The 21,058-nt window shown below is 42.6% G+C and overlaps 1 protein-coding gene across 1 annotated transcript in view; it reads left to right on the forward strand.

Moving 5' to 3' along the window:
• The window catches only part of Parm1 (prostate androgen-regulated mucin-like protein 1), a 101,860-nt gene that overhangs the window by 56,644 nt on the left and 24,158 nt on the right, over positions 1-21,058 (forward strand). The window contains exon 2 of the mRNA XM_076864469.2: positions 8,852-9,553. Coding sequence (XP_076720584.2) covers positions 8,852-9,553 — 702 coding nt within the window. The remainder of the gene's footprint in view (positions 1-8,851; positions 9,554-21,058) is intronic.

Consider the following 21,058-nt stretch of genomic DNA (forward strand, 5'->3'; position numbering starts at 1 on the left):
GAGTCTCTTAGCCTAATATTCTAACAATTTTATTGCATAGAACTGAAGTACATTGATACCCTTTAGCTGCAAAGGAGTGTAGGAAGGTAGCATTTAGCTTTCATATTCTCTATTTAAAGATAGCAAGAAGGGATTGGAAATGGCTGCTGGACTAGCCAAACAATAGCATTATCCTTACATGAATTATTTATTTAATCTTCACAATAACTCTTTGAATAAAGATAGTATTATTATCCCAAGTTTGTAGATGAGGAAGCAGAGTGATTAAGAAACTTATGCAAGGTCACACAGAAAATAAATGGTTTGGCTTCTAGTTTTAACCATTGCAGGTGACTGTATAGCATGGTGGTTAAGAGGGCAAGTCTAAAGATAGGCTACTGTCTAGAGTTTGAATCTAAGGTGTATTCTTTTCTAATTGTATATCCTGCAAAGCTATTTAAATCCTCCATGTCTCTGTTTGCTCACTTATGAAAATAAAATATCAATAACACTCACCCTAACTATATTGTGAAGATTAATGATTTAATACTTGCAAATTGCACAGAATATGGCACATTTAAAAAGTGTTCAGTGAGAAGCTATGAAGCGAGAAGCTTTATTTGTAATAGCCCTAATCTGAAAATAGCCCAAGTGTCCATCACTAGTGGAATGGACAAAGAAATTGTGGTATATTTGAACACATTTACAGTACAATTGAACACAGTCCTTTGGTGAAAAAAGGCTGAGCTGGAAATACACACAACACAAGTGAGTCTCAAAATGAGTGAAAGAACAGAGATATAAAGAGCCCACACTGAAAGCTTCCACTTATGTAGAGTTCAAGTGCAGGCAAAACAAAGCTGAGTGACAAGAGTCATAGAGGCACATTGTAAGAGGACACCAGGAACTTCCTGGGGTGCTGGAAGGATTCTGAGTCCCTATCTGGGTGGTGGTGACACAGGTGTGGACACATGTAAAACTTTATTGAGCTGGACACTTAAGATGTCGGCATTTTATCACATGTAAGTTCTATTTTTCATTTTAAAAATAAAGAAAGAAACCATGAAACATTCATGACCAGCCTCTTTAATAGAAAACCTTAGAAGAATTGGTTGCAGAGAGAGAAAGGGGCATACCAGTGTCACTAGCTAGTGATCTTCTTTCAGAAGGTCCCTGCTGCCCTCTCCAGGATCAGAGAAAACATCCTCAGTCATTTTCTTAGTTTTTGCCCTGAAGCCATCCCCAGTCTCTTGCCTGCCCATTGATGGCCAGTGTGGACTTTGGAGGTGAAGCCAACAGCAATACAAGGCCTGGCTGTACTTCATAGGTGTCATCCTGTGAGCAGACAGATTGCCTGCTAACTCACCAACAAAAATGTCGGAGTGCATCTGCCTGGGTGTCCCAGAGACCTGCCCCTCTAAAGGCAGATTGCCAGGGAGCTGACCACTCAGGGGGTTCCTGTTCTCTGTGGAACAAGGAGTCATGGGAGGTGTCAGCAGTTGAGCTGGAAGCCATATGGGAAAAGAAGTGGACAAGTGCCTGTGGGCCACCTCCACCATCTGGGCCATCGGAAGCCTGAAAAAGACCCTCGAAGAAAGAAACTCAGTGCAGAGTGATTGTATGGGCTTTGTTAAGTTCTGATTATTTGCAGGGTCTCAGGGATAAGAAATGACTAGATTGGGACTTGGGATTGAAAGAGGTGGTGGAACAGATTGCCACTCCTCAGCTTCGCAAGAGACCCCTGGATTTTACAAACATCCACACACAAAAGCATGTTTCTTTTTAATCCCATGAGGCATTTTAAGTTTAGGTAAGTCATTGAGCAAACAGGAAAGGGACCTGGGAGATGACTTGGGCTGACAGGGCAGAGGGCGTGGCCTGCAGCACACAGGGAGGGGAGGAAGGAGAGAATCACTCTGTGAACCAGAGCGGCTACGTCTGTTGAAAGCTGGTCACTGGTAAATCCTGAAGTGTGGCCTTCATCTGTTCCTTCCCTTCTGCATGGGAATGTCTAAAAATCCTCCTGAGAAAAGTGAGGCTCGGGGAAGGAGAAACTGCACATAAAGATGCCTAGGGCAACCTGTCCAAGTCACCTCCATCCTGGGTTTAGGTAGACTGAGGTGCAGTTTTGGCTTGCACTGCCCCAGCAGATACCTGGTCCCTTAGCTTCAGAATCCCCAGAGATCCCTTGTTAATGGTCTTCAGAGACCTGGATGGGGCACAGACCAGGCCATGGCGACAGCCACATCTTAATGTATAACAGTTGCCTATTTGATATTGTCCGTGTGGGATTCTGTGCATACTCTTTCTCTGGACCCCACAAATATTAGGGTTGAGCCTATGAAAGGGAAGAAACAGAGATCATGACATTGTCCTTCAGGAAATCCCCCAATAACTGAACATGGCTTTTCTCCCTTGCTACTACCCACTACAGGAGGCTGTACTCCCTGTCAACCATGAAATGATTTTTAAAAAGCTATTCACCCTCCTCCATTGTCATTCCTTCTCTCCATTGTACCACCTGAAAAGCTTCAATATGGTACCCTCAGAATTTTAGGAATGTGTCAGCATCCCTGCTCACACAGCCCCCCCCACCCCAGGGGCCAACCACCCAGCCTGGAGGCAGCAGCAAGTATTGGGAAGCATTTGACTGACAAAGACAGATGTTGCTCCTAAGAAAAAGAAAGAAAATGGCATATTTTTTTCCCCAGGAAGCACAAGATTCTTCACAATGTTATTTTCTCATTAGCATTCATAGCACCCACAGGGAGCCTGGTGATATCATTAGTACTGATTTAAAGGATGGAGAAATTGAGTCATATGCCAGGTCTGCAGGTTCTGATTTGGTGGCCAGAAAACAGAAGCTCTTTCCTCTTTTTGGAATGAATTATATCTGATTTTCATAAACAAAACACTCTGGAGAATACAGCTTTTCTACTTGAAACAAGTATCTTCTTAAACACAGTTGGATGACTTTGGGGCATACACATTCTGTCTAGACATATGCTTTCAGATACCATATGGTTGGACCACACTCTGATGAGTAATGCTTTTGCAGATGTTAGATGAACTTTCTAGAGTATTGGGTGTCCTCAGCAGCCCCAACCAGACAACATGGGAAACTTGTGGGGGCATGTCTCACTCAACCTTTCAGACATTAAAACCCAGCTTTGATATTGAAAAAAAAAATGTGTACACACACACAGAGTCAGTATTTCAAGAGCTGATGACTCAGGTCTATAACATGCATAAAGAAATGACTGCAGTCTCTGGAAGAAAGCAAATAAAAATAACAGCCTATTTGGAGGCCCATCCAAAATTGCATGTTAGTTGATCATTTTTATAGAACTTAAAAGCTAATCCAAGAAAGGATTTATTCCTGTGATGGTGACTCAGCATATAAGCCAAACAACATTCCTGTTTTTCAAGGGGTAGAAAATCCATGTTTTCACCCAATATGTACCGAGCACCTTCTCTATGCCAGGCACTAAGGCAAGAAAGGCAAGTCACAGTCCTTGGTATCAGGGCTCCCGACGTGATCCGAGACAAGTGCAGCAAGAGATGATGCTTCATGATACTGTGTGCCACAGTGACTCTGTATCGAGTACTGCATCCACACCAAGAAGGGCTCCATCCAGTTGTCATTGCTCAGAACTGGAATGGCAAAAGGGGCGTCAGGGAGGAACAGTCAGGGTAGGAAGAACAGCAGGTGCAAAAGCAGGGAGGCAGATGGTTCTAGAATATTTCAAGCATTCACCGTGATTCAGACTGACAAGATCTCAGGGCCCATGGGGGTGGAGTGGAGAGACCACAAAAAGTGTTGTGTTGTGCCAGAGAGCTCAGGATTTATCCCCAGGACATGTACAATCCTGTGATAGGATTAAGAGAAGGGAAGGTTCCTACAGCCAGACAATGTTCTTAAGATCACTCCAGGGGTCCTTATTATAGACTTTATTAGGGGAGACTGATGAAAATTGAGGGTTGATTGCCTTGCAAACATAGGGCCTAGACTTCAAAAACACCCTTACATTTCCCAGTTCAATACCACAGAATGATTGGCAGGCTGGGCCTGGAGCAAGACAATTTGGGGTTCAAGCTTCAGCTGTACTGCCTATTAGCCTGGTAAACTTAGGAAGTGGTTTAACATTTTTGAGCCTCTGTCTAATTACCTGTGAAACTGAGATAACAAAGGTGCCTACCTTGTAGAGGTTATGTGATGACAAAATGAGGTGACACTCGTAAAGCACTCAATAGAGCTCCTTTACTCACTGAGAGTGTGTGTGTGTGTGTGTGTGTGTGTGTGTGTGTCCCCTTGGCCTTTCCAGAAGTCCCCTGTGGTGCTGTGTGGAGTCACTGTTAGCAATCACTCAGCAAGCAGACCTCCAGCAGCCTTGGGGCCTCAGCCAGAAGGGCACAGGCAACACCTGGCTGACTTGGCAACAGCAGCGGAGGGCTTAACTGTGTTTCAGTCAAGTTTCACCAAATTGGCAAAATGCTTTGTCACATGTTTTATCAGGTACTTGACAAGCCTGGGGCAAGAAAGGAGAAGGCATAAAGGGAAAAAAGAAATAGAGTGAGAAATGTAATCAGGCAGCCTAGGACTTTGACACTGGCCCAGGTTGCTGCTCATGGAATCCAGGAAAGGTGACAGAGTTCAGGCCATTCACTGACCTGCATTCCTGATACTCAGGTGGGTCAAGAGGTGCAGAATGCAGACTCTCCTGCCTGGAGTGTCTTGTAACTCCTCCAGCACTAGGAGGATCTGCCTGCAGGTCCCAGCCCTCAGCCCCTACATCCCTATTCCTAATAAGGCCAGAAACAGGGAGGAAGCCAAAACGAAGCTCTTTCAAATAGCAGAGAGATGTAAACAATGCTATTGGTCTCCCCCATAAAAGACAATACACATAGAAACAAATAATTTTCTATCCAACTAAGAATCTGGATGCCTTTTCTTCAGAGCAACAATCTGTCAGCAGTTCCTGCAATGTGGAGGCTTGAGTCTGAGTGAACTCCAGCCAAGATCACCATTTGTAAACTCACAAGGACGAACTTCAGATTGGGTTGCACTCATGCCCTTTGACCTCACACTGGGCTAATTCTCAAAAGATATCTTTCTGGAATCATTCCATTTCATGTATGTGGGCCTGTCCATGGCCAGGCAGGGCCCACCATGTCCAGCATCGTCATTCTGTTTTTTAAACAATGCTTATTTACCTCTATATGAGAAATTAATGGGTTTGATCTCTTCATTCTATTAACTGCCATTTTTCTTAAGGAAATATTAAAACTGATTATTCCCCCCTACCCCAGCCCAAAGGAAAATGGCTTTCCTGTGGGTGGGAAGGAGTATTGGGGCACTACATTTGTTTTACCTCCTTCAGTTGCCAGTCTTCCATGGGCTCCCACTTGCTTACTCTGTAATGAAGCCTGCTGCAGTAAGATCTACCAGCCTTCTTGAGGCTGGGGCACAGTGTGTTCATGGGGGCAGAGGGTGGAAGGTCCAGTTCTGACTCTGTCTTTACACAGTTCTTTCTAGGCAGACACTGCCCGTTCACATCACTTTTCCTTTCTGCATCTGTTCCCCTATTTGCAAATAAAAGGTTAGACCCACTTATCCCTTAGGCCCTCTCCAGCCGGGAAATTGTTTTTGGAAATCCTAAGAAAACATTTATTCTTCCCTGTTAGACTTATTAAGTTTTATATCCTTCAGGAAACACAAGCTGTACATATAAGAAAGCAGAAACCATATTTCAGAATGTCTTAGGGTTTTGGAATGTTGAAGCCTTAGCCTGCGAGTGATGGCTTAGAGATGTGGCCTTTGGGAGGTAATTACATTTTGATGAGGTAATGAGAGTGGGACCCTCATGATGGGATCATTGCCCTCATAAAACACACCAGAGCATCTGTACTGTCTCTTTCTCTTCCCTTCCTCCCCCCATCCAACTTTCCCAAGGAAAGGCTATGAGAAATAGCTGGTAGGTGACCATCTTCAAGCCTGGAAGTGGACCCTTGCCCGAAACTGAATTGACTAGCACCTGAATCTTGGACTTTCAAGCTTCCAGAACTGTAAGAAATAAGTTTATTGTTAAGCACTCAATCTGTGGCACTTAGTTATAGCCGTCCAAGTGGACTGCGACAGCCAGCTTTCTCTAGGAGAGCCACGGTGTCTTAGCCTTGGCTGTCTTCATGCAGAAGGAGGACTTACCCCAGGCAGTCAGGGCAGCGTGGAAGGTCCCATCAAATATGGCAAAGCAGAGGTTTTGAGTGTCTCATTCAAGTGATAATAACCTACACTGTCACACAATTTCATGCATCATTGGTTTGTTAGGAGTAGAAACTGTCTGAACTAGATCACAAAAATACTCTAAATAATTACATAGTAGATAATCATGGGAAATGAATGACCATTTCCAGTCCTCTTTGGAAAGAAGGCAGGGTAGGAGTATGAAAGTATGTTAATAAGAATTAAACCAGAAAATGGGAGTCTGCAGCAACCAAACTCATTCTTGGAGCATGTCATCTGTAGTACTGTAAGGATTTCCATAGTGAAGATTTTAGCTCCACTGGAAATGACAGTGTAAGTGTCACCCTGAACAACATAGATCCGAAGCAGCATCATGTACATTCTTCTCCTTTCAGAACCGATTCAAATGTCACCTCTTCTAATGACTTTTTAAAATGTCATTTGAAAAGGACATTTGTATATTTTACATTCTGTATTCTCCTTATAGAATTTATTCATCTTTTCTCAGGGCTCTCATTGCAAGTCAGTTTTACTTTTATAAAGTACTTTCCACATCATACTATAGGAAGTTGAATATCCTTTCTGTCCTACTAGACGGAGAACTCTCCAATGGCAAAGCCATAGACATAGAATCTGCTCAATAAAAACTTGAATGAATGAATGAATGAATAGATGCTTCTTTAAATCTCTCTTATTTGTCTCAGACTTCCAGAGATACTTTGACTGGGATACCAGACAGAGGCTCTCTGCCTCCATCTGCCAATATATGATTCTAATGAACAGAAGTTAAACAGAGTCATCTTTTTGCCCTTAGAATCTTTAATCAGCTACAGGGACTGCCAGGAAACAGCCAGTAAGTTCCAAAGGTCACATGTGAAATTCCAATGTTTTAATAATATTTGTCCTAACTGTTGTTTTGTCCATATTTCAAGTACTTCCTGATGTGTCTTTATCCTAAAACTGTGGACTGTTCATGGCCATCAAAAGACCATTATTACAGCATGGAATACCATGTAGCCTCTTCTCCTGTTTAGTATGACTCTCTTGTAGTTCATAGTCTTGGCCAACTTATTTTTTCTTTTTCTTTTCTTTTTTTCAGTGCGGGTTATTGAACTCAGGGCCACACACATGCAATGCAAGTACTCCAATTACTCCACCACTGGGTTACACCCCAACCCCCAACAACTCCTTTTAAATAAAATCTATTATCTTGATGAAAATCCAAATGTTAAGTTGAAGATAGATTCTGTAACACAGTTTTCTATCAACTCCCAAATCTGTCACATGGGGTAGGATGATAAGTCAGCAGATTTTATGTGAATGCTTCCTCATTGGTCTTTTATCCATTCTTCATTCTGGTATCTAGCCTATGTTCTCCTCCTTCTGAGTTTTGATCTTGGTTGGCCTTTACCTGTATGCTTCAAGGAAATCTCCCAAGGGTATGTAAGGTTAAATAGTTGAAACCTAACAAGACTTCAGCAGTGGGCATATGTCATGGTGGAATAACAAAGAGTTAGACAAGAAACTTACCCTCTGATAGCACCAGATATTTCCAAAGTAGTGTCCTCAGGACTTACTACTGGATTTGATGTGGTGTGTGAGGGACAGAGAGGCATGAAGGATGGTGTCCCAGTTTTTAATGAGTAAATTTGTAAATGGGGGTCCCACCTACCAAGATGGAAATGAGTAGGGAAAAACTACTTGGGAGAGGAAAAGGAGGTGGGGAGGCAAGCAAGAGAAGTATTACCTAGAAGGTGAGATCCTAAACCTGTGTCTACCAGAATATTAACTAGCACATAGAAGCCGCTCATTAAACAATAAATGAATGGATAAAACAGATGGGTAAATGAAGAATGGAAGGGAGAGACAGAAAAGGAATTTAAAATTCTATAAAACATGAAGAACACGTGGCAAAATGATGTGATGGTGAAAAGCTCAGGCTCGGATTTCAACAAACGGGGTTCCAGGCTCAGAATATATTTCCAAACCTCAGATCATTCCTGCTAGCTTCTGTTCTGGGACCTCCCGCCTCTTTCCTCCTCTGTTGGAAAAGTGCTCACATATGTATTCATCACAGACACCAGATTCTGCTTCCCTGTGCTAAGTGCCAAGGGCCAGCAACAGCCAATCAGGGAGGTCCTCTGCTTTTGCTGCAGAGTGGGGTGGAACTGAAGTCCCTCTGCAGACACAGCTTCCTTTCCTGCCAGTCAGCACACAGGTTCGACCACACCTCTCTCCCCACTATATGCACCTCAGCATCCCTCCAGTTGTTGTGAAGCCAGTGCCTCAGCCATCCAGACAAATTCCAGCAAGTCAGCTGGCTGGGAGGGACAGTCTCACGAGAAGGGGATGAGACTAGTTCACTCCACTTACTTGAGCTGACTGACCCACTAATTGCTCTTACAGAGCCTTCAGGCTGGTTCCTACAGGAGTCACAAAGCAAGAGGAGAGCAATTAGTGGGAAGAATATTTTTTAAAAGTCACCTTCACAATCATGGAGGGCACAGTGTAAAGTGAGAAATACCTGTGACAGTACTGTAAAACAGCTGCGGGGCAAGCACCTCACTGCTATTTCACATAATATGTGTTTTTCACATATTAACTGCTTTTGTACTGGCTCTTTCACAGGATTGAGGGTACAGAGCCTGCCTACATCAACCTCCTTGCCTGTTTCTCTTCCGGCAAAAATAACCCCACCGGCCTCCACCTGGACCAGCTCTGCACAGAACCCTGTGGCCCTCACTGCGTCCCCAGCCAGTGGCGTTCACAATACCTCGGTACTCCCAGTCACAGACATAGCCCCGACATCTGCACTGCCCAAGCATGTGTCCATTGAACCCACAGAAGAGGCAATCACCAGCCCATCCTCGAGCTGGGAAGACACAAACCCAGGCCCCTCGCTTCCTGGATTCTTATCAACCAACAGTGTGGTTCACTTGACACCCACGCCCGAGGAACACAACTCCAGCAGTCCTGAAGTAAGCGTGCCAGCTGAAGGGTCGCAGTCCCCTACACCCCTCTCCCCTCAAGCTCCGGCCTCTTCACCCTCCTCTTCCTCATCCACCTTACCACCTGAGATCCTTTCTGCCTCTGTCGCCTCCAACCACAGCACCACTGTGACCAGCACCCAGACCACAGGAGCTCCAGCTACATCAGAGTCCCCACCAGAGGAGCCCAGCTCTGGTCACACACCTACTTCCCGGGCCACAATGGAGCCAGTGCCCAAGGAGAAAACACAGCAGGAAACTGAGCCCAAAACAGTGATATGCGAGTCTGAGACCACCACCACCTTCCTGATCATGCAGGAAGTAGAACACGCGTTAAGTTCAGGTGAGTCTCCATCTAGAAAGCACAAGTGTTCTTGCCCATGCTGAGACGTTAAGAACCCATTCTGTTACCCAAACATGACTCCCTTGGAGTTTTGGAGTGTGACACCTGAAGGTAATGATAACTTGCAAGAATTTCCACAAGAATGCAAACGTTAATTTTTGTCACTTGATAATTTCCGCATGACATATTATGCATTAGAGCTGGTGGTCACCTACCTGTTTTGTCTTCTTGTCTTCTTACAATGTCACAGAGATTATAAATGAGTGACGCTATAGAGTGAGAGGATTAACGACATGACCTTGGGCCAAGCTTCCTAGATTTCCATTCTGACTCTGGACCTTGAGCAAGTGACTTCATCTCTTTGTGCCTTTGTCTTTTCTCACATGTAAAATGGGCACAGAATAGATTCTACTGCATAATGTTCTTGAGGAGATAAAATGAATTTTTGACATATAAAGTGCTTAGAATAGTTCCTGGCAGGGAGTAAGTGCTCAGGAAATATCAGTTACTATTCTGCTCAGTGTTTTAAAGAAGTGTTTACCTCTTGGAAACCAGTCAAAGTAGGGTAGAGATGGAGAGAACTTGCTTATTCTTTATTGTCACTGATGTAGTTCATGGGAAAGGCAATAAATTTTACAGGGCACTGCATTTGTTTTTGTTCTCCCAGCAACACTGTAAAGTTATTATTTTTATCTTCATTTTGCAATCTTGGAAATTCTGATGAGCAATATTTAGGGTCTTTTCTGAGGCTACATGTATCTGCCACCAATGTGAAACTAAATTTTAGGGTGTGGGATGGGAAAAGTCTTTCATGGGAGCGAGGGCTTGGTCTTTAGGCTGAGATACAGTGAGGTGAGAACAGGCAGAAGGTGAAGCGGGCAATGGAGCGCAGCTTCCCCTGGGTGGGCCCGGTGACAGGCACGGCTACCCAGAATATTCTGGACAGGCGAGGGTCAAATAAAAGGCTGTCACTGAGAAGAAATCCACATCTTTTAACAAATAATAAATGAGCACTATGAGTAAAAACCAAGCTAGACAGTGTGGCATGGAGACAGAACTAAGATTAACAAAGACCTGATTCCCTCCTGGAAGAGCCCACACTGTGGTAAGGGAAAGTCCCAAAGAATTGTAAATTCGTATTTCAAAAGGCTCAGAATATCAGTGAGGGTCCCACCAAGAGAGACACTCAAACTGAGATAAAGGAACGAATTACAAAGTCTGGCAGGGGGACAGGGGACCCACGGGGGGTCTTGATCACAGGACAGACAGGCCTGAGAGGGAAGAAGGGAGTAGTGACCAGAACCCAGAAGGGGAGAGGCCTATAAAAGAGACCATCTTGATGGGAGCAGTGACTCCTGGTTGAAGGACTCTTCTGTTCCAAGGTCAACTGTCTGTGCCCTCCCTCTCCCTCTCTGATATGGATTCAGAAACCAAGAAAGCTATTGGTAGTCCCAACAGGTCAGCCTCCTAGATGACTGCTCAGAGAAGGGTGGTGGGTAGAACTGCAGAGGCCAAAGGAGGTTATCCAGTTCCCCCCTCCTTGGCACCCTATTTATACCTGCAGGCCAGCACTTACAGCACGACCATGAGTGTGCGCCTTCCGTCTCTGTCTCTATCCTACCCCCAACCCCCACCCCCCCACCCCCCTCATCATGCGAATAGCATCTGTGACATAGAGGGGTACCTGGAGCAGAGTGGGCATCTTAAAGACTATCTCTAACAAAGTGGGCATCCAAGTATGACCTTGTAGGTATGGCTCCCTCGCTTTTCTCTTTCCTGGTTCAGTCTTCTACTACCACCTGTGTGCACTACTTCCATTTTCCAACTGGTCTCTCTCGCTCCACTCTCTGTCCCCTCCAACATAGTCTAGACATGAAAGATCAATAGTCCTGAACAAAAAGTCTGAGCTTCGCATATTCAAATCCTCATATTCTGACACATCCATTCCTTTCTACAAGTACTCTGGTTTCTTGGATTTTTTTTTTTAAGAGCTCTGTTCTAATTTCATCTTGATTTTTAGGCCACATGTCTTGATATCTTCAACTCAGCTGGGTCAAGAGGCACAAACTTAGTGGCAGAATTGGGTCAGAACCTCTGTAGTTCTAGAGTACTTGCACACAGTAGGAACTCCAGAGTAAATGAATGAAGGAATGCTTGCATGGATGGGAAAGAGATTGGCATGGCAGGTGAGGGGGAGATAACTGAGCATGGACCAGTGTGCATTTCACAGCCCAGAGAAGATTTATCCCTCATGATCTAGTAAAGAAAAGAATGCTTATTGTGCTTGATGTAGAGTGTAAGTTCTGATTTTTGAGTGTTAGTTTTCCATAGTTCAAGGAGAGAAAGGACACAAGCACAAGGAACTCTTCACACCTCCTTAGTTTCTGACAATGAACTGAGAAGGGTGGAAGGATCTTTGGGACAAAGTGGTACAATCTCAAAGTTCATTTCAAAATTTCTTCAAACTCTGTCCCGGAAGTCTGAAGTGTCTTGCTCAAGGTCACACAGTTCAGTGGCAGAGATGGCCCCAGAGCCAGATCCCTAACCCACAGTCAAGTCCCTGTCACCACCCAGCATTGCTGCGCTGCTCCCCATGAGAATCTGCCTCCAGGATCTGGGCATGTTCTTGTTCGGTGAATTGTGTGCTATCACTGGTAGGGGCAGTGTAAGACCAAACTTTTGCATGATCATCTGGCTTATTCCAAGTGGGTTCACACAACATATTTCTCTTAACCAAGGACTCATCTGCTCAACAAATGCCAGAACATGGTCATCAGTGAATAATTTTGAAGCAAGGCAAATGCTTTGGATGCTAAGCCTGACTACAGGGATTGGGGAAGGCTCCCTAGTGGAGGGAGCTAGGAGCTGAGCTGCAGGAGATAAAGGGGATTAGGGCTTAAGGAGAGCAAAAGGGGATTTCAGCAAGGGTATTTCTTGTGCTTGTGTGTGAAGGTGAGGCTCAGCAGCATGACAAGTAATTCTGCACACACAGTGCTACAGAGAATCCACCACCCCCACCCCTTGCCAGTTGTGAGCTCTGAAACAGCCCTTGGTGAGGAATCAATGCCTTCCACATTTCCAGTTCTGGTGGTTAATTCTCAGGCCTGGTTTCAGCAGGCCTGCCAGCAGCCATGGACTAGGACAGTTATGGTGACTGCCCTCATCTTTAAAGCACTGACTCCACTAAAGTCCTGGACAAGTTCTGTCTTGGTCCTTCACCTATTCTGACCTCTGCCTCACTTCTCCCCCTCACCCTGCTGCACCGTCCAGGTTGAGCAGTCCAGGGCCACCACTGTCTCTTCCCTCCACGATCTCTTCATCTTAGAGTTCCCCTCCCTCTCTTCCTCTCTCCACACTCATTCTTGAGATGATTGCACCCTGGTCCATGACATTAAATGACATCTGTAGGCTGATTCCCTGAGATATGAAATTCTATCCCTGTTTTATATCATTGAAATCATATGAAATGAGTTCCTCACCTCTCAGTGTGCTCCTCCCTCTCTCTTGCCCTTTTTTCTTTCAGTTCCTTAGACCAAAACCCTGGCAGTGATCCTAGACTCCTTTCTTTCTCACATACTCCCCATCTGACCCATCAGCTCTGCACTGATCACTCCTCACCCTTCCATTATCTCTCAAATGGATTACTCTATGGTTCCTGTAACTGGTCTCACCACTCACCACATCCTTGTCAGAGAGAGCCTTTTAAAACTCACAGGACTTTAGGGTCTGTTTAATGTTTGTCCTGAATTCTGCATTGCTGTCTGATAACCAGCCTCAGCTGCCTCCTAGTCAGAGGAAGAATTCAGAATCCAAATGCTCCTCTGACCTTGACCTCTTTTTCCAAGGATGTGGCTGGTGCTCATGTCAATCTTCATATCGAAGCTCTACAAGGTCAAAAGTGAAGGGAGGGCTGCCTTGTTAGGCTGATGCCTGCATGGCCAATTCAGCAGCCAGTAGCCAGGTGTGGCTTTTGAACATATGAAATGCGTAGTCCCATTTGAGATGTTCTGTAATAGTAAAATACACACTAGATTTCCAAGACCTAGTACTAAAAGAAGAATGGAAACAATGATTTTTAGATTGGTTGCATGTTGAAATAGTAACATTGGAGTAAATAAAAACTTTTTTTACAAAAAGCTCAGAACAGATTCTGCTGCTCCTTGGCTATAACTTCTATAATTGCTTCCCCTCTGAATCAGAGTAAAGGCCAAAGTCTGTTTTGTGCCCACAATGCTCAGCATGATCTGAACCTGCATGGCCTCCTCTTCTACTCTCAAACACGCTGGCAATCTTTCTGTTTATTGAACATACAAATAATACCCCTGCCTGGGCCTTTGCACTTATTGTTGCCCCTGCCTTAAACATTATGTCTCTCCAGGCCTTTAATAGCTCTCTCCTATTCATTGTCAGGACTCTGTTTAGCAAGCCTTTATTCACTTCCTTATCTGAAATAGGAACCCCATCATTGTTGATCCCTCTGCCTCATTTTATTTATCTTTTAATTGCTTACTATTTTCTGACCTCATCTCCTTTATAAGATGAGTGCCTGTTTTCTACCACTGGACTGTCAGGTCCATGAAAGCAGTGGCCTGTTCACAAAGAGGAAGATATAACTTATATCCCCAGCTTCTAGAACAGGGCCTGACCCACGGTAGGCTTTCAATAACATTCGTTGAATCAATGAATTGAAGAATCTATCAGCTAGTATCAGGGAAGTTGTTTAATCTCTCTGAACCTGACAGAATAGGGCTAGCATCAGCATGATGGAGTTATTCTAAGGTTTGGATGAGATAATAAATTTCACTATTAAGCAGTGACTTAATCAATGACTGTGATTCATATTTGACTACTATTCACTGTTATTATTGTTGCTGCTATTTTGTTGTAGCAGTTATCATCATTATTATATTCACCATGAAGAGAAATACCCTCCATCTTTAACACTGAACTTTCACTATGAGTGAGCATCTGGCTAAGTATTAGGGGTATAGCCATGAATAATGCAGTCACTTCTCTCCTGGAGTTTGCAGTGTAGCATGTACAGGGCATAGAAAGTTTGACAGACCCAGGCTGCATGGAGGGAGACATTGCAAATGTAGTAGGGAGGAAGACCTCACAACTTGTGCTGGAGAACCATTGGGAGTATGATAAGGTAATGATGTCCATCTCATTCTACCATCTTTTTGAAAAAATAGAGAAAGAGTAGGATAAGGTAATGAGCTACACTCAGCAAGCCACTGATAGTCACCAAAGGCTTTGAATCAGGACTTGCTAAGAATTATATATCTATATATTTTTAAATTAAATCATTATAGTTATACATAATAGTTGGGTTTATTAACAGTACATACAAGGAATTTTATTTAAATCCCCACTTTTCCCACCCCTCCTGTTCTCTCCCTCTGCTCTACTGATCTTCCTTTCACTCTTTTATTTATTTAATTTTAATTGGTACTTTTTACATAGGCACAAAGTTGAAATTCCCTTTGGTATATTTATATATGCATATAACATTATTTCCTCCCCTTTACCATCCTTCCTCTCTCCCTCTCATTTTCTATCTTCTACTCCACTGATCTTCCCTATATATTTATGATCCAATCCCCCACCCCTAGCCCACTTCCTTCTTTGCCGTATTTTGCTTTAACTTCCACATATGAGATAAATTGTTCAACCCCTGATTTTCTGAGTCTGTCTTAATTGCCTTCAACTGACAGGAGAAATAGCTAGGGCAAGTTGCAGACAATTCAGGACTTAAAATACATATAGCAGTTTATACCTGGTTTCTGATTTGTCATTGTCGATGACAGGCTATGTCACTTAACTACTCTAACATTAAGGGCTCTCAGATGTAAACTGAATAAAAGAGCAATCTTTCAAGTCCTTTGGGCTTATCAAACTATGACAATTGCCTACAACATTTATCCTGTGAAGAAATGGCAGTTATATTCATAAGAGGCTTACTTGAAAATTGGGCTCATCCCTAACAGGTAGCTCTTCATCTGATCCATGGAATCATCCATTGAGGGGAACTCAGTAGAGTCTATTCTGCAGGTGATAGAATAGATCCAAAGAGATTAAATGTCTTATATTCTCCGATAAGTGACCAGGCCGGGATCCACTAATGCTAAGTCGTTTTGCCCCACTGTACCTATCTTACCTGAAACAGTAGAGATACAAAGTCAAGGAAGGACTTACAGCACCTAGCATTACTATGCAAATGAGCTTTATGGGATATTATCAGATGTCACCAGCTGGGTGTAAGGGGTAGAGCTGCTCCATGGGAGGAGAAACAGGTGGCCATAGCAGAAGAAACTGGTTTTGATTGGTTTTTATTTTTCAGCCTTTGACTTTTAAAGGAAGACAGAAAGACGTGATGAGTTAAATGTGGGTGATCTTGTGTTATTAAATGATAACTCTTCATGTGTGGAAACTATGACTCCAGTTTGCTTTTTATCCCGTGAATGAAATTGAGTGGTTCTGAGCATAGTTCAGGACTCAGTGAATGCTTGCTTGAAGGATGAGCTGATATTGCAAATCAAGTTACATTCAAAATGTCATCAGTTCTGACACATGCAAACTTTAAAATTATATTCAAGCTTCTCTCTGCGAAGTGTATGTTCTCTTTTGTTCATAAGATCCATGTGTCCACTGGTCTTATACAGCCCTGTATTTTCCATTACAAAGAGGATATGCAGTTGTGGGAATTGGTGAAATCCTTTGAACTTTGAATTGCTGGTTGAACTCCAGCATTTATTTAGTATGAACTATGCTAATAAGTAAGTACCTTAAATCAAGGTCATTGACCAGACATCAAGACACCTCTCTGTACCTGTGAAGGACATTTGTTCAACCAGACATCCATATTACTCATGACAAATATAGATTTGATAAAAGAATAAGATGATAGGAAAGAAGAAAGAATAGTTTTAAAGTATGCCTAGAAAATGTTTGGGAGTGAAAAAATTGTATTCTAATGAGTTAATGATCATCATATTTAAAAACATTAAAAAAAAGTTAAACATGGCATAAGCAATGATCTCATATAAAATATAGTTGTAAGAAGATCATGTAAAAGCCCAGAATGTATCAGAAAGCAATAATCCGAAGACTCCGGTTTACAAATACCGCATTATTGTACATGTGCAGGCCTGGGCCTCTTACAGTGAATGACACATCTTTCCAGGTCTCTCTGTTCCACTTCCTGTCTCCTCTCTATCACTAGGTCTATTGATTTTGAATTGTTAGTAGGTACCACACTCATTCACTTCTCTTTACGCTCATTCTCAAGTCAAAACTCCCATAATCCCACAGCATCAACCCCTTAACCAGCCCCTCCTCTCCTCCTCTGCACCGGTCTTCCCAATCTGACTTATTCTCCATACAGCAGCCAGAATGATGATAAAATACAACTCTGATCAGGTCATACATAACCTGCTATCACCTACATCCCAGCCCCTTGAGGGTATCCCCTGCTGTTAGGGTGAAGCCCTCAGCCTCTAGTTGGCCTCTATCTGCCAACCCTGGGTCAGCCACACTCCTGCCTCTCCCTCTCAGCACCACCCATAATGGCTGCCTCTCTGATTCACCCCTGCTGCTCTCTGACTTAGGGCCTTCACTTGTTGGGATGCTTCTGCCTGAAATCTTCTCAGGACCCAGCACTTTGCCTGGTTAATTCCGATTCATTCCTCAGATCTCAGCTCAAACGTTACTTGCTCTGGGTGTTTCTTGTGGGCCTCCCAAACTATCTCTGGCCTCTCTGTTATACACTGCCACACTTCAGTCACATCTCTTCTTCATGGTGTGTGCTTATATACCTAGCAGTGTGGCTCCTGGTTCACAGCCTTCACTTTTTTTTCAAGGATGGGCCTTTGTCTCTTTGGGCTCACAAATGTGTTCTCAGCACCCGAGAGTGTCTAGCTCAGTAGGTGTTCAATAAATGTTCAATAAATCAATCAGTCAATAAATGAGTGAATTTTGGTGATGAAATATCAAGCGTAAGGTCATAAACCCACTTATTTTCTTAGCCTTATTAATCCTGACCTTTAAATTGAGAATAAAGAAAAATTGAAGAGTCCCACTATGCACACAGACTCCTCTGACACTCATCACTGTAGAGAGTGTCAAGGGATTTCTGCAGCCACACTGGGCTTCTCCCCTCGCTCCCCATTTCCCATCACACCTTTCTGTTCCCATCATTCTGATTCCTACTTTTGGCTTTCCCACGGGCTGCCATGGTTACTGTTATAAGCCTGCAGTCACATTTTTTTTTCTTTTTTTCCCAATTCTTTAAACTCATGCTAAACCATAAAGCTAGCGATAGCAAAGCAAACTCCCATAAGGTGCTCCAACTGTCAGGTTTTATTTTAGTTAAAAATTATTCTAAATTCTTCTCTGTACTTATATTTCTCCGATGGCTTACTTTTACTACCTAAATCTTCATCTACTTTTGAAATATTTCCAGAATGCCCTTTGAAAACTATATGTCAAGGTAATAAAGTCAACTATTTACCATTTATGTTGTCATCTAGCAGCAAGACAACTCCATCATACATTTTAATTGTCCCATTGTCACCTTTTATTACATTTGGAGAGTTTCTGTTCCCCTGGAATAATTTTTCTGTTTCAAATACTTTCACCAATAATAGATGACTAAAGTGATTTTGGAAATGCTTCACTGAGAAAGAGAGGTTTAGCTTACAAGCACAGCTAATGTTGTCAATGAATCTACAGTTTATTGGCTCATTGGGAAAATTGATTGGAATGTGCTGGATTCCATATACAGAGCAAAACTTTACCATCACCTTCCAATTCAAAAAGCATGCCTTTTTTAGTTACAAGGTAACTGGTCAGAGAAGTGAGGATAGATCAACAACAAGCCCTCAACTTATCAAAAAAATGGTCTAAAAGTCCCACCCCAGAGAGTTGAGTGAAGAGTAGTATATCAGGAAATCACACACACACACAAAAAAAAAATAATAAATTGATACTGTCCTTAGCATGACTTCTTTCTCAGGAAAGAAAAATATTGGCCAATAAAAGATGGCCTTTTGTTTTGTAGTATCTTGCTTTCACGGTTAAACTCATAGCCTTCAGGGATAGACCACAGGCTCAAAAATGAAGGTGAACTTATATTAAATCATAAAATCTCAGTAAATTCATGAGCATGGGTATCAGAAATACTTTATCATATTTCCATTTAGAGAAATTGTGGAGTAATTCCAAAGGCAGGCTCTGTATCAGAGTGCCTGGCTCAAATCTCACCAGAGCCATTTGTTAGTTGGAAGGCCAAAGGGCAAGTTCATTTATCATTGGGTATCATGTTTCCTTAACCTATAAGATGAGGGTACAAGTATAATACTGTACCTGTTCTACAGGATTCTTATTAGGATTAAATTAGACAAGTATATAAAGTCCCTCTTACATAGTTAGCACTAAATAAATGTTAGCTATTGTTATTACAGTTGGGTCCTTAATCCCCAGGTGGATATTAGCAAAAGTTGTGACTCCTCTAGACTTTGATTTTCTTAACTTGAAAACTTAGAATGTTTGTAAAGCACTTTAAGACTCCCAAAAGGATACTTACTGTGCATATTAGGCAATAAAAGTCCATTTAAGTACCTGCCAACAGCACAATATAGAAAAGGATAATCCAAAAAGTGTGAAGGAGAAAAATAACTCTGTTCATGTTTGGAACAGTAACACTTTCAGAAAACTTGGGAAATTCAAAGGTAAGGGCTAGAGAGTTGGAACAATTAGAGATTTCTAGCTGGAAATAAAAACGGTCTGTGGGACCTGGGGCAAATAAAGCTGAGCAGTAGGATTGAGTCTAGGCCCCACCTGCTTCCAAGAGTCAACAATTAAGACCTATAAATTGTACTCTTCCCAAAACTTGCATTCGAATTTGGAATTTTTTTTTTCTTTCCAGGATTTTATCTCTTAAACTTTCAGGGTCAGAGTCTGGGAGAAGTTAAAACTTGGTAAATACAGTGTCCAAAAGCAGGTTCCCACATGGCCTTTGTGATTATTACATGAGGACAAGGCTAAATTTAGCTAATAGTTCCTAGGAGATCCTCAAGTCCTTGGGACTACAGTAAATACCTCAAAGTTGCTTCCAAGAAAGTGTTGGGACAGGTGACCTGAAACTGTAACTCTCTGCTCCCCACCCAAATTCCATGATAAAAATAATACATTTGTACATTATTTGGCAAACAGAGTAAATACTCTACCTCTGAGAGTTCCACCCTTCCTTCTTGCTTATGTTCTTTGAACCAAGAGAGGCAGGCAGTGTAGAAGGTCTTGCTTGGTAAGTCTACCTAGCCCCAGAGAAAATGGGCCTTCCCCTATGGACTGGATGATTCTCAAAAGTCATCCTTATTGGAAAGACAGTGTAATGAATATGACATTACTGTATTACATACATATATAAATACTCCACAATGAAGCCCACCATCATGCATGTCCACAAGAATGGTGTGTGTGGGGGGGTGCGGCTGGGGTTGTGGCTCAATGGTAGCACCCTTGCCTTGCATGCATGAGGCCCTGGGTTTGATCCTCAGCACCACATAAAAATAAATTAAAAAATGATAAAGATATTGTGTCCATCTACAACTAAAAAAAAATCTTTAAAAAAAAGAATGGGGGATTCTAATTAGAGTAAGATATATTCCATGCTTATATAATTATATCAAAATGGATTCCACTGTCGTGTATAACTAAAAAGAACCAACAAAAAATGGACAGAAAATAATGAAATAATAAATGGAGAGCAATCCAAAAAATATCATCCTTATTTTAAAAATCTGGCTTATTTCTTTCCTCAGAATTGTTTTATCTATAGTCAGATTTTGAAGTAATCATTGAGGTAATTGGATTTTCATCACTGAAGTAATAAAGAGATGGAGAAGGAGGTAACAATGACAAAAACTTCTCTCTTGGCATCCATGGAGATAAATGACAGCTCATGACAAGACAGAGGCAAACTTTCGGTAATACATTATTCTCCCCCAGGCGTCATTTACAAAAGATGATTGAGGAGTTGAGATACCTAACCTGGCCCTAACGTCCCTAATTCCCTGTAGTTTTGGTGCAGAGAGCCCTCAGGCCAACTGAGTAAGATCAATGCTCCCAGGTACCACTGAGCAGGAGCTGCTGTGGGATACCCAGCTTGTGCAACATGAAAGACAGTCACTGTGCTTTGAGAAAGGGGATGAGGAACATCTGCCATTCTTGGAAACCTCATAGAGACTGTATTACACATGTCAAAGGAGAACTGAGACTAGGTGACCTAAAGAGGTACTTAAAATCAATTCCAAGTGAGAAAAAGATCTCATTCGTGTTGGGAAACTTTAAAAACCATGGTAACTGAGATCTTTCCTGACTGTGTGTACCCTGGTCTGCATTAGTTGCAAACCTGTGCTCCACACCCTCCCCGCCAACTCCTTAAAGTACAGCTGATGTGTCCTCAAGAGAGGGATATGAAGGAAGAGGAGGTAAGCACTTGGC

This window comes from Callospermophilus lateralis, chromosome 8, assembly GCF_048772815.1.
Source record: "Callospermophilus lateralis isolate mCalLat2 chromosome 8, mCalLat2.hap1, whole genome shotgun sequence".
NCBI classification, from domain to species: domain Eukaryota; kingdom Metazoa; phylum Chordata; class Mammalia; order Rodentia; family Sciuridae; genus Callospermophilus; species Callospermophilus lateralis.